The sequence below is a fragment of the Amblyomma americanum genome, chromosome 3 (assembly GCF_052857255.1).
Source record: "Amblyomma americanum isolate KBUSLIRL-KWMA chromosome 3, ASM5285725v1, whole genome shotgun sequence".
NCBI classification, from domain to species: domain Eukaryota; kingdom Metazoa; phylum Arthropoda; class Arachnida; order Ixodida; family Ixodidae; genus Amblyomma; species Amblyomma americanum.
In genome coordinates, this window is record NC_135499.1 from 144,084,944 (window position 1) to 144,101,641 (window position 16,698).

Consider the following 16,698-nt stretch of genomic DNA (forward strand, 5'->3'; position numbering starts at 1 on the left):
CACAAGGTCAAAAAGAGTGCGTGCGGGCTCGCAACAGCCCTCCGCCTTTATTCTGAGGAACACACTTGACATCTCAACCGTATCACTCGCATAAAACATCCGTGTAGCCGCATTAGGCAAGCACGGCGAATTTATGCACAGATCCGCATATCCGTCCTGATTAGCCTGGTTCCCTTGTTATGCTTTACATCCGGGATATATCCTGGCAGCATTACGCTACACAGCTACCTATTTGATACATATACACAAGTGCGCAATATTGCTCTTTAAGCGCACGTTGATTGTTGCCTCCCTGAGCATTGTTCTAACATATATTCTGACCTCTAACACATTAATCACAACGTCGATCTATCTGGATGCTTGATAAATCTAATTATATGCTGCTTCGATCACAAGTCGAATATACATGCTAATTCCGACGTGGATTCCTAGCATCTATATAGCCTATCATTGTAACTTCAGAGGACTCGTTGGTATGTGTTCAGAACAGTAGCAACGCAACAGAAACGCTGGACAACAACAAGCAAAAAAAAAAAACCACAGCATTCTAAGAGCAATGAAAACTTGGAAGCAGGGTAGAAGACATGCCTTCCTTGTCCTCAGAATATTCTGCTTTTTGGCTTTCAGAACAGATACTGATTCAAAGTAAAGCCTTGCCTGTGTGTTTGCAAGTTTGTAACTAGCATTTCTGCCGCGTTGCGCACTGAAAAAAAAAAAAACTCACGAAACAGTCTATATGTACACATTTCAGCAATGACACACTGGAAATTCATTGAATGCAGCGCCACTAAGGCCTTCCCCAATCGCTTTTTTCACGCTTACTTTTCCCATATCACCACACATCATACCAACCCTCTTTGGTCGCCTCTATTCCTTCCCATTGAATGTAGAGTAGCAGACCAGACGAGACACGGTCGCGATCAGGGCTCAGGGCCATGACTCAGGGCCACACTTCTACCTCTGTCTCCAACAATTATCAACGAGTCGGCAATAAGCATTACGCGACTATGAGTCACACTGAACGCCTTCCACGCCGGAAGGACAGGCCCCTGAGATGCGACCCCCAAAACCTCGAACTCTTTTATGTCCGTCAGGTCGGGCTGTCACTGGGTCGAAAGCGCGTTGTTGCGTGCAGAGCGCCGCATCACCGGGCATTATTTGTACACGTGATTTGGTTGCCCAGTCGTGAAAGGTTCGCAAACCGAAGCGATGATTCACGAGACGCCATTGGAGACGTCGATCGTCAGTCCAGCGCCGTCGCCGACCACACAGGCGCGGCCCACCAAGAGCACTGGTCCAAACATAACACTCCTCAGACGGCAGAGTGTCTGAAGACGCTGCTTCTTCCGGCGCCATTTTTCTTGGCACGGTTTCAGCCGCACCGCAGTGCCGCTGTTGCGTGTGGTCCGTGTTCGCGCACACGCGGAAGGAGCCGAGCGACGTCTGTATCGGAGCGGCACATCTTGCCGCTGTTTTCGTCATTGTGTTGCTCCCCGGCGCCGACAGGCGGTCATGTCACGTCGGCCATGCTGTACTGGCCGCACCTGCATCAAGAGAGGAAAAAGAAAAGAAGAAAAAGGGTCGCGAGTCCCATTAGGACCTAGACGAAGGAAGAGATACGCCTCATATACGTTGCATCTTTTAGACAGGGCAAGCAATGAAATAGAGGACAAACGCGCAAATTTCGACTCTTCAGCTCAACTGCTTAAGCTGCTTAAGTCAGTGCGGGGTCAGTCAGTTGGTAACAACATTGGTATAGCTAGACAACTAAAATGCCCCCCCCCCCCCCCCCCCCCCCCTCTTAAAACTTGATCCTTTTGAAGGCGTCCACTGAGACAATGAAACAAAAGCAGGAGATCTCGCCCCAGATGGTCATTGTCCCCAATACGCTTTTTAAAGTTTGATCATAAAAGCGGATATAGTGACTGCCTAGTGGGTCTCATACCATATTCAGGCATGCCTTATCATATCCGCCTGGACAAGGAGGATACTGTAAATGAAAGGATGACTCGTGCAACAAATATGTACAATACCTTATATGGCAACTAATAGTAAGACAAATAAAACTGAAACTAATACGCTCTACACTCCAGCGCGATTCGATCCGCATAAAAACACTTCTGGAATATATGGTTGACTTTCATACGTGGCCAATCACAGAGCAAGCCGGAACCATTGCGATGAACAACCGATTTCTTAACAGAAGTGAGTCTATTAGCATTTGTATAATTTGTACTCAAAGTCAGGCACCCACAGTTGCGCAGCGGTCGCAACAAGCTGCACCTGAAGACGGCAGTGGGCACATGTCTGTAGTGACTGGTATATGTGAAGCTCGCCAATAAGTTACCTTGTTATTTTACTAACCACAATAAAATTTTTGGTGTCGAAGCCCATTGTGAACACAGATTAATATTTAGCATTTGTCTAAAATAGATAGCCTATAAGGCTCGCTTCTGAGCTACGCTGTAGCTCTTTACGCGTCGCCTACGGATGCTATTCTTAACAGAAACGAGTCTATTAGCATTTGTATAATTTGTACTCAAAGTCAGCCACCCACAGTTGCGCAGCGGTCGGAATAAGCTGCACACACATGTCTGTAGTGACTGGTATATATGAAGCTCGCCAATAAGTTATCTTGTTATCTTACTAACCACAATATAATTTTTGGTGTCGAAGCCCATTGTGAACATAGATTAATATTTAGCACTTGTCTAAAATAGATAGCCTATAAGCTCGCTTCTGAGCTACGCTGTAGCTCTTTACGCGTCCTATGGATACTGTAGTATACAAGAGCCTCATTACACGGCTTAGAAGCAGACCTTGGGCTTTCTACTTTTGACAAGGCCTGCACCCAGCCTTGGTAACTGTTCTTCACGCAAGATGAAGGAAGGCAGCACAAGACGGCAAGCAACAAATGTAACCAAGGGCCCGTGGATGTGGCCTTAGCCTGCAACGTCAGCTGCCCGCCCTCGGCCGACCGGGCATCGGCCGCTTTCCGGGAACCCAGTAGCGAACACACCTCCCGGGAGAGTCAGCGAGGCGGCAACCCTTTTTCGCGCCCGGATCCAGCCGGCGTCCCGCATATACGTCCCCAGCTTCCACGCGTGCCCGATATAGAACGGAAGCGCTGAGAGCACCGTCGAGCGCTGACGAGAGAATGCGATGACTGAGGCCACACTCCAACGGTAGGCGAGGGGGTGGGTCCTTGGGTGCTCGCTCCATCTAGACGGGCCACAACTCATCGCCGGCCGTCCCCAGGGTTCAGCTCCGGTTTCCGCCATGGCAAAGGTAGTAATGCGTCGCGGCGCGTATCCGAAGCTAAAACAAGTCATTGCGAGCCGAAGCCGGGCCACAGAGTCAGCGAGCTTACGCTTCGGATGAGCTATTTTTGTGGCCTCCCACCCAACACGACGGACGGTCTTCGTCGCACGCCGTTCGGGTCATCTGTAGAGAACTGTCTTTTCTTTTCTTCCCGCCACAATGGCACCCAAAAGCGAACGCGCGTGTGTGTATATACTGTCTTTTTCTGCGGGGCTGTGTTTATTATACCAGCGCCCAGCCCTGTTTGCCCGCCTTTGAGCGTCGTTTGTTGTCCTTCGAGAAAGAGTGGCCACTTGGAAGATTCGCGCGGCGAAGGGTGCGCAGCCCTTGCTTCTGTCTCCACTCTTGGGTATTTTCGCTTCCTCAGCGTCGCCACTTCGTATCCCAAGAGACGCGCCACCGCGGCTGCTGTTGCCTCCCCATCGAAGACCTTGTTTCCACGTCCGCTCGGCGCCAGACGCGGTTGAGCGAGTGTTATCGAGCGATGCGGCGTCCAATTTCGGGCTGCAGGTCCTCCCGACCGTCCTTCACAGCTAGACGTGGCGCTACTTCTTATTGTCTCCCTTGTTTTCCGAAAGAAAGTCAATTTTCCCCACTGCTCACAGAAGAGAGTGCCCAAACGAACGGGCAAGTGGTAGAAAAATGAACCGCGCGTAAAAGTGCGTTCGCTGTCGATGTCAAGCTCGACGAAACTGACGCCCACCAATGGGAGACCACTTTGTCGCGGCGTGTCGGGTTTCTCGCTCTGCGGAACGGCGTTGAATATTGCTCGCGCCTCGCCGTAGCCCCAGAAACTGTATTTAGACAGCACAGACCGACAGCTGGCGTGTTTGTCACGAACGAAGACGAAGTGCAGCACTCAGTCTCGGCACCTAAGGGCAGTGGAGACGGCCTAGTACGCATGGAAACGGGAAGCGTGCTAAAGCATCACTTTTCTAGTAATAATAATAATTGGTTTTTCGGGGAAAGGAAATGGCGCAGTATCTGTCTCATATATCGTTGGACACCTGAACCGCGCCGTAAGAAAACGGATAAAGGAGGGACTGAGAGAAGAAATGAAGAAAGAGGTGCTGTAGTGAAGGGCTCCGGAATAGTTTCAATCATAATAATTGTTTTTTGGGGGAAAGGAAATGGCGCAGTATCTGTCTCATATATCGTTGGACACCTGAACCGCGCCGTAAGAAAACGGATAAAGGAGGGACTGAGAGAAGAAATGAAGAAAGAGGTGCTGTAGTGAAGGGCTCCGGAATAATTTGAATCATAATAATTGGTTTTTGGGGAAACGAAATGGCGCAGTATCTGTCCCATATATCGTTGGACACCTGAACCGCGCCGTAAGGGAAGAGATAAGGGAGGGAGTGAAAGAAGAAAGGAAGAAGGCGGTGCCGTAGTGGAGGGCTCCGGAATAATTTCTACCACCTGGGGATCTTTAACGTGCACTGACATCGCACAGCACACGGGCGCCTGAGCGTTTTTCCTCCATAAAAACGCAGCCGCCGCGGTCGGGTTCGAACCCGGGAACTCCGGATCAGTAGTCGAGCGCCCTAACCACTGAGCCACCGCGGCGGGGCTGGGATCTTTAACGTGCACTGACATCGCACAGCACACGGGCGCCTTAGCGTTTCGCCTCCATCGAAACACAGCCGCCGCGGTCGGGTTCGAACACGGGAACTCCGGATCAGTAGCCGAGCGCCCTAACCACTGAGCCACCGCGGCGCGTCACATTTCTAGTAGAACTGCGGAATTGGCAGCTATGCCTGCAGACTTTCGATCAGGTAATTCTCATCAGGTTGCCCACTTAGAAGCGCTTTGCAAGAGCATGCTTCATAACCTCGGTGTACCTTTGGTGAGCAATAACTCACCAATGAATAATTAAACCGATCACGCGATAACTTACGATAACGCTCAGCTGCAAACGGCCAATGAATCCTGACGGCTCCGTATCTAGCTTTGTTAGTCGCAAAAAGAAAGAAAATCAAACATAAGAAGACTTTTTGGGAGCCTAATTTGACGCCAAATAAAGTTTTTCTGTCCCGTTGTGGACTTCACGGACGACGCCGATTTACCAGTTAAGTATGCGGGCGACTGACTGCGGCCGACGGCTTAGTCATTAGATTCAATGCTTTCTTATCCAGCCACCTGTTTCACCTGGCGCTACGAGAAACGCCCACTGGCCGCAACATCGTTGCCTTCGGCACACCCACATGCTACATCATCCAATCGGCTGGCCCTTTGTGCTGCAATTAGTCGCTCGGTCAGGTCCCATCAGTTACTACGGGCGCCTCGGGAATTTCATCGCCCGGCGTGACTCGCGCGTCACGTGACCACGGCTCTGGGAGGAAAACACCGTCGTCTCGATTCCGGGAACATGCCAGCCCCCCTCCTTGCCCCCTCTCCCAACTCCGTTCCCGCGCCACCCCTCAGCGCGTTCGCGGCAAGTCGCCTCCGTAGATGGAAAGTCAAAACCCGCCTCGGCGCACGCCACGTCAGCCGGAGGCGCCAACGCAAATTGCCTCTCTCGCCGCCGTCTTCGCGCGAGCATCTCTTCTGGCCCTGACTTCTTCCCCGGCTCTCTTCTGCGCCGGCTTTCATTATCCGCGTACGGTACTTTCGGGCGCGCGCGGTTTTTCGCGGGGCACAATTCTGGGGCCGCCACTCCCGTCATGCGCTTCTTTTTCTTTTTTCCCCCCTCTTCCATACAGAATACACACAGCCTTTGTGTATATTATTTATTTCCCCCTCTCTTCACTTTGCTGTTGGACCCGGGGGGGGGGGGGGGGAAGAAAACGCCCCGTCAAAGAAAAGCAGGAGACGTAATCAGGGCTCGCGGATCCTCCTCTTCCATTCCGCGTCAGCGGCTTGAAAACTCGAGGGAGTGCAAGGCTAGACTCGTGCGTTGAGGGGAAGGCGAAAACGAGAGAGAGGGAGAGCAAAGGGAAGGCGGCGGTAGTAGTGGCCGCGGGTGATGTTGGCAGAAAATGGCTCGGAGCCGGTTTTGGACCGTTTCGGGGGAAAAAGAGTAGTGGATGGAGGAGGAGGAGGAAGCCCTGCAGCTCCTCTCGATGGCGATGCCGCCTTCTCTTGCTCTGGCCGCCACCTCATGCGCTCATGGCCCTGGCCCTCCGGGGCTGGAGAGAGCAAACTAACAACAACAAAAAAAAAACACCTCCGCGTTTTCTCGCACGGCTCTTCATTCTTCAGGAGAGACAGCGCTCGGATCGGAGGCTCAAGCCGCGCGTGTCGCGCCTGCTTCTCCCAGTACACACAGGGCGCGCAGCTCCTTGGCTCGCTTCTCCAGAGCAGGCAACACCAGCAGCAGCAGGCCGGCTGGTTACGCTACGCGTACGTACTATATACGCCTTCGTGAAGGAAAAAGAAAACACCCACTTTCGGGGAAACGAACGCAGCGCCTCCCGCGCCGTTTTACGCAACAGCTGCCGCCGAGTCGGAAGCGGCGGTACTCTGCGCACGAAAGGCTCGCTCCCTGCAAGGCAGCAGCAGCCGAGGCCGCTGCCTGCGTGCCTCTTCTATACACCGGCCGAAAAGTCGAAGAAGCCCGGCAGCGATCTCAAGAAAATCACGAAAAGAGGGAAACCAGAAGGGGGAGAACTTTAAAAGAGCCCTCGCGGAATGAAAACAAATAGCCGGGGAGAAAAGGATTCTTCCCTGACGCCCAGAAAAAGAAACACCGATGTGCGGCCCCAGCCGCTTCTCCTGTGTGCGTTCGTGTGCTGCGGAGAAGCAGCCTCCGCTCCGGGGTTGGGAAGTCAATCCGATTGAACGCATATCCTTATCGAGCGGAAGGAGAGGTGCGCAGCCTCAGTCACAACATTCCCCAGCGCGCCATTCACTTCCCCTTCACCTACCCTTTCTCTCTCTCTGCCCTCAGGCATGCTTACACGCGCCGTGCCGTGAATCGGAAGCCGCCGGAGCCCGCGAGGGTGAGCGCAGGTCGTGAACTCCGCGGGGCTGAAGGAGGACGAAGACCACAGCGTCCTTTTTTGTCAATAAAGTGAATCCGATGCGAGTCAGACGTCGCGGGCTGCTTCCGCTTTCTCTGCCGTCAAGGTGCCGCAGTCCGGACAGCCAGTGATGACCGAGATTTCACTATTCGTTCTTCCACTTCAACTTTCCACCTTTATGTCTTTGTTTTATCGCACGTCTTCATTTTTTTTTTCCTATGCCCCCTTCTTTGCAGAGTGAGTATCAGCAGACCACCCTTCCAGATTTGTGCCTGCCTTCCTTCCTTTCTTTGCTTTCGTGAGGATGAATGATTAAAAAAATGAAAACCCAGAGTGGGTGCAGCTGGACTGAAAAGCGTACCCAAATCGACCAATGCAGGGGCACCTTTCACTGGCCCCTTCTCCGCGCCAAGGAGGCGCGTGTTTGAAAATCCTTCCTTTTTCGAGACGCGAGAAAGTGAAAGAAGCATCCGCTGCGAGGGTCTATGCGACTTCTAGTTTATCGCCAGCTCGCTTCACTTTTCTTTTGCCTAGCATTGCTGTAAAGGAAATGGAAGAACCGTGTTCTTTGCCACATTCGTTCAAATGGGGCGCTTGAGAAGGCCTGTCGCTGGGCGTATGGGCGACTGCGTAGGCCGCATATTTGCTCCCTTCGCCGAGAGAGTAAAACACACGTACGCAGTGAGATTATTTTTTTTTTGTCTCCCTTCTAGTTTTATGGCTGATATATAACCCGAGCCGCGATAAGGCGGTCCACGTGAAACGTCGCGCCGCACCAGTTTGTTTTCGAGCACCCACCTTCATCTGTTTGCGATGTGGGAATTCGATTTATAAAAGCCGCTAGACTGGTTTCGAGTTCAGATACCATCAAAGGAGACGCATTGAACTAAACCTACGAGAAATATTGTGGAGGGCGTCGCTTCACTGATGCGACTGTTTATATAAAAAATACTTAACCACGTGATCACGGCCAAGTTGCAGCCCCATACAACTTATTACGAAAGACAGACGGACGGACGGACGGGCGTACAGACCAGCAATATCTGCATGAAGACTTGCTTTATAATAAACGTTTCCGTGCACACAATTTGTTTCGTATTCTTCGAGGAAGAAGATTCAGATATGTGACCTTCTTGTAGAAAACATCTCGCTCAGACAAGAAAAGGGAGGGAAACCGATTCGTGTTAAACCCATCCATGTGTACATCGCATGTACATATGCGCATTCTTCGGAACCTACCTGGCACACGCCGCGACTGTTCGTGCCTTCTTACTTGAAGCTGAGCTGCAACCGAAACATTGGAGTGTGTTCTTCTATTATAGCCTGCCCGAACACAGCGGACAGTGCCCATGAGCGGCTACAGGGCAGGCTTTAAGTCATCGTTTTCTCTCGTCCATTTGTCAGGAGCCAACTGTAACGGCATCGCTTGATGCTTCAAAGATAATGACTTGTTTCCGTGCCGGGAGCTGCACTACACTGTAATCTATGCGAACATACGAGGAGTGTTTTTCAGTAAGACCTGCCTCCTGAAATGTACGTAACACTTAATGAAGTGATGGATGGACGTTGTCGCGGTTCTCCGGGCGGAGATTCCATTTGGAGTTTTCAGATAATAATAATAATAATAATAATAATAATAATAATAATAATAATAATAATAATAATAATAATAATAATAATAATAATAATAATAATAATAATAATAATAATAATAATAGGTTTTTCGGGAAGGAAATGGCGCAGTATCTGTCTCATATATATTTGGACACCTGAAGGGAAGGGATAAAGGAGGGAGTGAAAGAAGAAAGGAAGAGAGAGGTGCCGTAGTGGAGGGCTCCGGCATAATTTCGATCACCTGGGGATCTTTAACGTGCACTCACATCGCACAGCACACGGGCGCCTTAGCGTTTTTCCTCCACAAAACGCAGCCGCCGCGGTCGGGTTAGAACCCGGGAACTCCGGATCAGTAGCCGAGCGCCCTAACCACTGAGCCACCGCGGCGGGTAGGAGTTTTCAAACGATACCATTCTGGCGGTGCCTGACTTCAGTGTTCAGGGTGTGTTGCTCTTGTGGCGCTGCTGATGCAACGGCACTGACAGACGTAACATGCAGTAAAAGTTGGGAATGCTCTCCTTCCGTGGAGCGCATCACTTTTTTCGACGCAGTGCATCACTTTTTGCGACGTAGTGCATCACCGGCGATGCACTCTAACACCGGTGCGCTAGCATAGACAAAAAAGAGGAAGCCTGTTGGCGATGCCAACGGCCGAACGCAAACGTGTCACCTTAATCTGATGTTTCTTAATCTTCGGCATTATAAATAAGTTTAATGGTGCGATGTTTGGCCTACAAGATGGGTGAGTGAAGAGAGCCTCCACTTTTCATCGATACGACAGCTTGTGGAGTCTTGCACTGATGTTCGTGCGGACCGCATTGAAAAATGGTGTGCTGCAGTTAAGGCGGACATTCTAAATCCTCGTTTAAATGGAGCACCTTTCAATTCCATCCGTTAAAATGTTACAGCCCATTCGCAAAATATTACCGAAACGCCGCGTACAGCTAATAAAAAGACCAAAAAGCATGCAATCCTTTTTGGGAGCTTATTTCCGGTACTGAATTTGTTAACCGTAAAAAAAGAACTACACGTATAGCATGCACGCAAAGTGACCTTTCCACAAGGAATCACCCCCGTCGCCGAAAATATATCAGCCTGTGCATGAGGTTAGAGTAGTCGCGATAGGTGCTGGACAGCTGCCGTGGGCACGCCTAACAGGAACGCTCAGTCGCGCCTCCTTCGCAGATATTACAGCCCCTGAGCGCTGGGCGCTGAGTCCGAGTCCATGCTGCACGGTGTGTTTGTGGTGGTTGGAGACAGCTCGTGCCCAGTTCCAACCCTAATATTATCTCAGAGGCCGACGTCCAGCGTTACTAATGTCGGTGGAAGACACAAGGCAGCCATTTAGTCCCACAGTGCACCTGGCCTGACCGACGATTAAGTATGCCGTGTGTCTGATCAGATTGGTTTTAATTTGGTTTTAAGGAGTTTAACGTCCCAAGGCGACTCAGGTTATGAAGGACGCCGTAGCGGAAGGCTGCGGATAATTAGACCACCTGGGGTTCTCTAACGTACACTGACATCGCACTGTACGCGGGCCTTTTATAGCATTTCAATGGAGGCGAAATGCGACTGCCAAGGCCGGGTTTGAAACGATGTCTTTTGGATCAGCAGCCGAGCGCCATATCCACTGAGCCACCGACTCATTAGAAGAGTCATACCAAAAAAGCTAAACCACTATTTCAGATATCACACCCGTGATCAGGAATGCGCCGATAGGGATGACGGTGTTTCCCAACGCTGAAAGGGGCAGTATATACTCTAAGCAACATGCACCATGACCATATGAAACAGCCGGCACGGCCGTCCTGCCTCACCGAGAGCAGCAGCAGCCAAATCATTCTTCTTATACTTTCCACTAATCTATTCTATTTTTACTAATCTATTCCACTAATCTAATGTATTCCGAGAGATAGAAAAATTGTCGTGGCCGATAACACTAATTACAGGCTAGTAGAGATAAATCGATCATGTAGTATGTTACTACACGACATAATCCCCCCTTAATCTCTGCGTCACTAACTTGATAACTCCATAAGTCATTGCCCACAACTTCTACTTCGACGTCGCGTAAGGCACGATTCCCAAGAACCTGCCTCGCTTCCCGCGAATTCTTTTTCTCCTCTTCCCCGGGACTTCCCCCGCCAAAGTCCGCCGCCTTGACCTCAGTCCTCCCGAGAAGCCAGCTGCGTCACGGAACACACGGCGCGAGATGGATCGCAGAACAGGAGGCCAGGCCAACGGCGGCAGGTTGTCCCTGCGTGCGCGCGCTCCGCGTACCACCGCGGTAGGTCCCTCGGACCACGTGCACCCGGTCGTACGCGCGTGCGTGCCGGGGGAGGCAGGAGGAAGAAGGAGAGAAGGGTCTCAACGTCATAATGCACCCGCAAAACCCCGCATTCCCTCCCACACACCCCCTCACACACACGCACACTATGCCTCGCCGGTGCGTAGGGCTGCTGCGTATACTACAGCCGTTCACAGCCGCTTCCTCCTCGCGTGCGGAGGAGATAGCGGGTGTCCCCGCACTGGTGCCTCGATCTCGTTTCACGCTGGGTGGCCGACGCGAGCGCTCAGGTCGCGCAGACATCTGGTCTCCTTCCCACGTGCGGTACGTTGCTCCCCCGATAGTACTTGCATGCACCGCGTCATAGCGGTGTGAGATGAGGCTCTGACCTATTCGCCAACCGATAGAAGCGGGAATGCCCTCAAGGCGCAACATTTCCAAGGGGCAACCAGCCACAAAGCCTACAGAAGACGTATGCAGAGTCGCCAAGTTCCCGTGACATCGCGCACTGGCACAAGACTGGCTTTTCGTCGTAGAAAAAGTGCCTGCTTCTGTTCGCCCGCTACGCTTCTACATTGCTGCACGCTGAGAGTGGGCACTAGTGGTGGGCGCCACTATGCAGGAGTCCTACGCATGCGCTGCTGCCTGAAACTGGCTGCTGGGAACCGCGGCCCGCGACCCGCCTCGCTCTTGATAAGACCCCATGTGTCCTGGGTCCTTGTGTGTGTGTGTGTGGGGGGGGGGGGGGGGAGGGGGGGGGGAGGGCTCAAGCGACTGCTTTCTGCCTGCGGACAGGGGGAGCAGGGAGCGTTTTCGCTGATAACGGTCGCCGCAGAAGAGAAAATACTGCTCCTGGCCCGTTATTACCGTAATGACCGCTCATCTTTCTCTTGCAGCCGAGATTAGGCGCGTGGACCAACGTGGGCGCGTCGTGAGCGCCTGGGGAGCCGCGCGCAGCCTAGACGGTGAACAGTAGCTGTTGTTGTCAGTTTTATCCTGTATGGAACGGACGGCTGACGTGCCATTCCAATGGGAATAGAGCCGATGAGAGGTAGCTATACGAACTGCATGAATAAAGAATTAGCCAAACGGGAAAGCGCAGTGACGCATTGAAGGAGACAAAAGCTGTACTAACTGCAGGAATAACGAATTAGGCGAACAGGAAAACTAAGTGACGCACTGGAGAAGACAACAGCTGCCAAGGCACGCACATGTTTCGCCTTCAGCGTAACCAGAGGGACAGGCGATTCCTACAGCACTTCCTGTATCCGAGTGCCACTTTCACGTTAGCCTTTTCATTACTCTCATCAGCGGGACCATAATATCCCGGCGTTTATTAGACCGCCAATCCCGCGGTGGCAGCGTTTCGTTGGGCCCGCCCAGGCACCACAACCACCAAACGACTGGGGGCTATCCCTCTTCCGGGCCAGCGGGCAAGCGGCCCCAAATCCGCAATCTCGGCCCCGCCGTGATCCCGGCCCAGAGAAGAGCCTATACTAAACGGAAAGATGGCCGGCTCCGAGGCCCTGGATGGCGGCGGCCTGCCGCGCACATAGTACCCCCGCGCTAATCTCCGCCGCGGCACCGGGTGCGGACGGCGGGCTAGGGCCACGGGTTCGCAACACACACCGCTCGCGGAGCCGTGCGTGGGAGGACGGAGGGGGTGCGCAAAGAAACAAAGAGAACCAATGCCAAGCCGATTACGAGCCACGTAACGCCCCCCCCCCCCCCCTCTACATTCCCAGGCAGTCTCGGCCAACGGCTCTCGCTTGAAGCACATACAGACACACGCCCAACCTCGGCGTTGTCCTGCGCTACCGGCGATGGGGCAGAGACAAGTGCACCAGGAAAAGCAGCGCTCCTTGTAACCTCCTTCAACGAGAGGATCCCGTCGCGCGCGAAAAAGAAGAAAAAAGAAAGAAAAAAAGCTCCCTCCATTCCTGTGTCTATATGTGTGTGTCTGTCTTACGGGCCAGGGCCGGCAGGGGGCGGCTGCTGCGATTTTTCTGTCACGTTGTTGTCCTGCCTTCCGCCGTGGTGGCTTCCTCGGCGCGCGCCAGAGGGGCCAAGAAAGATGGGGAGGGCTTACGAAGACGTCACATAAACTCCGCGGGACAGGCCGAGCGGAAGCGTGCAGTTTACGGGTGCCGATCCATCACCACGCCAGGAGCGTCGCCCGTGCAGCGAGCGGCGCGGTGTCTCTCTCTCTCTCTGAAGGTTGGCTGCCGCGCTAGCCACCGCCGCCGCTGTCACCACCACTACCGCCATCTCCAGCGCGCACCATCACGCCCGCTGCGTTTTAGCGGCGCGAAATCGGCCAAAACTGTGCGTCAATAGAGAGACCCCTTGTTTCGCCCGCGAAATGCCCTGAAAGCTAAACACGGCGACGCCGCGCTGGGGAAGCTATCTTTCCTGGCGTTAGTGTCCCACCCGCCCATAAATAGAACGCCGTTTAAGGGACACGATTTTATAGCCGGCTCGCGAGCACCTCACCCCCACCCCCCCCCCTTTTTTTTTTTCGTCTCAGAAAAAGAAAGCCGCCCGGAAGACTGCTCCTGCCGCCGTGGCTAAGGTCCTATGCGCGGCCATAAGGAAACGGCCACAACTATCGACCAGTACAAAGTGTATGTACCAGTAAACGATGCAACTGCGCGCATCAACGTAAAATGTCATTCCCGCTTCGAAGGCGCGCGACGTAAAAGTGTCTTCGTGTTTACGAGGTCTGTTTTTGTGAATGCCTGACGTGCCTGTGCGGTTAGCCGAGAGTGGACACGCCCGTGCGTCATCAGCGCTCCATAAAGTGGCCACTCATCATAACGTGACCGCAACACACAACAGAGCGCCATCTATCGACACACTAAGGAGAACGGCGACGATAAGTGCTGCAGGAAAATAAAAGAAAGTGCTTCCTTAGGAGTCCTAATCTTTCACCGTCGATCACCTCTCCCTCCCTCCAAAACACGCGCTCACGCACAGCGGGACTCGGACGCTTTTCCAGGGCCTCGGTCACCGCCTACGAGTCATGGACGCTGAGGCAGCGCCAGGCGTCAATACCAGACACGCAATTTCGACCACGCCCCACCAGCGACGGCCATTTCTCCCCGCAAGGCTTTTCGCTCTGCTTGTAACCCCTCCCTCGCCAAGCTGCTTAGTACACAGCGAAGCAGTTTTTCTTCTTTCTTGCAGCTTCGGCCAGAGTTAGCGCAAGGCCGCAGGCGGCTGTGCGCAAGCGGCCGTGCGCAAGCAACAACTGCCGCAGCAGCAACAGCAGCAAGAGCAGAGGCGGCTTCGGCTTCTCCGAGGTTCGTGACGTTGTTGTTGGCGCTCCGCAATCGAGGTGCCTCCGCCAGACTCCGTTTGGGCTTGTCCCGCGGCGGCGCGTGGGTTACCTCGTCGACCAGTGATGTCTCTAATTGGCCCGGCATTTTCTTCTCTTTGCTCCCTTCTTGCCTGGCTTCGAGGCGCGCCAGGACAACGCGGCTCGCCGCGAGCCATGCGCGCGGGCCACAGCCAACGCTTTTCGGCCGCAGCATTTGTGCGTGTGTGTCGTCCGCGGGCCATCGGGGCCCGGCCTTATCTGTATCTCTCCTCCTCCTCCCTCCTCCTCCTTCTCCTCGGAGCCACGGTCGCGTCGCTTTGTTCTTGGGCTTCGGCGGGCCTTTTTGTCTTCGCCGCACGGTCGTCGTTGTCTGCCCTCCTATACGGGGCTGAATGGCACTGTCCTTCTCCCTCTTGCGCGGGCGGCATCGAGCCTTTCTGGGCACGCCGGGCTCTTTTTCTTCCCAGAGAGGAGCGAGCGGCAGCAGGCCAGCGCTCCCACAGCTCGGCAGCCGTCCGCGGCGTGCCGCCGGTCACACGCACGGGAAAGATTAAACGTTTGCGCGGGCTCTCTTCTCGGTGGCCCATTGTTGTGCCACTCGCGCGGGAACTTGAAAAGCGCCGTGCTTATACAACCGAGTTGACTCTCTCCGCTGGCTCTGTGAGTGCGTGCGTGAGTGCGCGCGCGCCGTGTGTGTGTGTGTGTACTCGCAAGGTCAAGCCAGTGTCGGCTTTGGCCTGGCGCCGGGTGAGATCTATCTCCCAGTGAAAAGGGAGTGCAGTTGACGCCTGTTTTGTTCTTTCTTTCACTCAAATCTCACAGTCACTGCCACTCACATCTTCCGCATTCTGGCCGTTCTGGAGTGTCTTACTACAACTCGGCGCCACACAGTACAAACAATAGTCCCCCCCCCCCCCCCCCCCCCCGCGCGCATTGAATGAATAAAGGCTGTTAGAACATGGGAACAGCCAGCGAGAACCGACTGAGGCTTGGCAGCTCGGAAAAAGAAAAGACAACTGATGAGTTGTTAATTACGCTCGTGCTGCGCGATGCCACGTACGCGACAACGCCAGGTGCATATGTGTGCCTACAATGGCTTCCTTCAGCGACTGTCCAATACACGAGCCATTTCATCGCTTGTAACAGCCTGCCTTGCCCTTTATTCACGTTTGCGTCTTTCAGCGACGCAAACTCTGCCGCAGCCTCAGTGCCCTGACTGTACACTCTAATCGGAAAGGTTTAAAAAGGGAGTAAGTTGTGCTCTAGCGCACACCCTTTTACTCCTATATATGCGAATTCGTGTCAGTGCGCAGAAAAAAAAGCAAATCCAGCTCCGGGACAAGGGGCGAGGCCAGGTGCGTGTAGTATACCATTGAACGCACTATGGGTCAGCAAGGAACCAACAAGTAATCTGCGGAAGGTTTAATGCCAGTTTCAGGTCCTGCTTACGACAGCGCGGGTAGTTTGCTGGACAGGATACGAAAAGTAACGAAGCACAGCTGTGACAGCAAAGACAGAGATTCGCTTCTTTTGAGTCCCCGCACTAGCGCCATCTTATTTTACCTGTACTTTACTTCGCGGGACGATAGGAGGTTCATTAGTTTCGAAATGACGTCGGCGCACCGGGAGAGATGTTCGAGATCATAGCGGTGAGCACTCGGTCGTGTAGAGGCAGCGGGGACCGCACTCCTCGGAGACTTCCTTCAGCGGCGACGCGGTAACTAGGAAGTGATTAAAAGAAATGTGCGCCTAGCCAAATTGCACCTCTACGTGCGCCTGCCTGATTAGTCCTGCGCAGCGGGAACACTCATTTTCGTCATCTGCGTTAAGGCAGTATATTGCTGGCAGTTAACGTGTCGCTGGGAGATAATATTAATTTTAAACTTGAGCATGTTAAACCTAGCTGCTTAGACAAAAACAAAAAAAAGTCAAAGAAAAAGTGGTGGAAGGAAAGAAGAGGAATGCCTTACTGCGACTTGGCCATTTTCGTTTACGGTTCCGCAAGTCACATACGTAGACCATTAACAGGTCCCTGGCAAGAATAATCAGAAAATTAAAAAGCAGCCCGAATACCTTTAAACTTTCCTTAATGCCTTTCAGAACGGACGGTGAGAAAATATGAACGAAATGTTACGGTTAACAGCTGGCTAAGCAGGGTTTTTTTTTTTCACATTTAGCACCTTACGGCTAATTAC

The 16,698-nt window shown here is 53.0% G+C and overlaps 1 protein-coding gene across 1 annotated transcript in view; it reads right to left on the reverse strand.

Annotated features, from left to right (window-relative positions):
- Nucleotides 1-7: 7 nt before the first annotated feature.
- LOC144125061 (growth arrest-specific protein 1-like) overlaps nucleotides 8-16,698 on the reverse strand; it is a 28,844-nt gene continuing 12,153 nt past the window's right edge. The window contains exon 2 of the mRNA XM_077658119.1: nucleotides 8-1,544. Within this exon, the coding sequence (XP_077514245.1) occupies nucleotides 1,511-1,544 (34 nt within the window). The 3' untranslated portion in view covers nucleotides 8-1,510. The remainder of the gene's footprint in view (nucleotides 1,545-16,698) is intronic.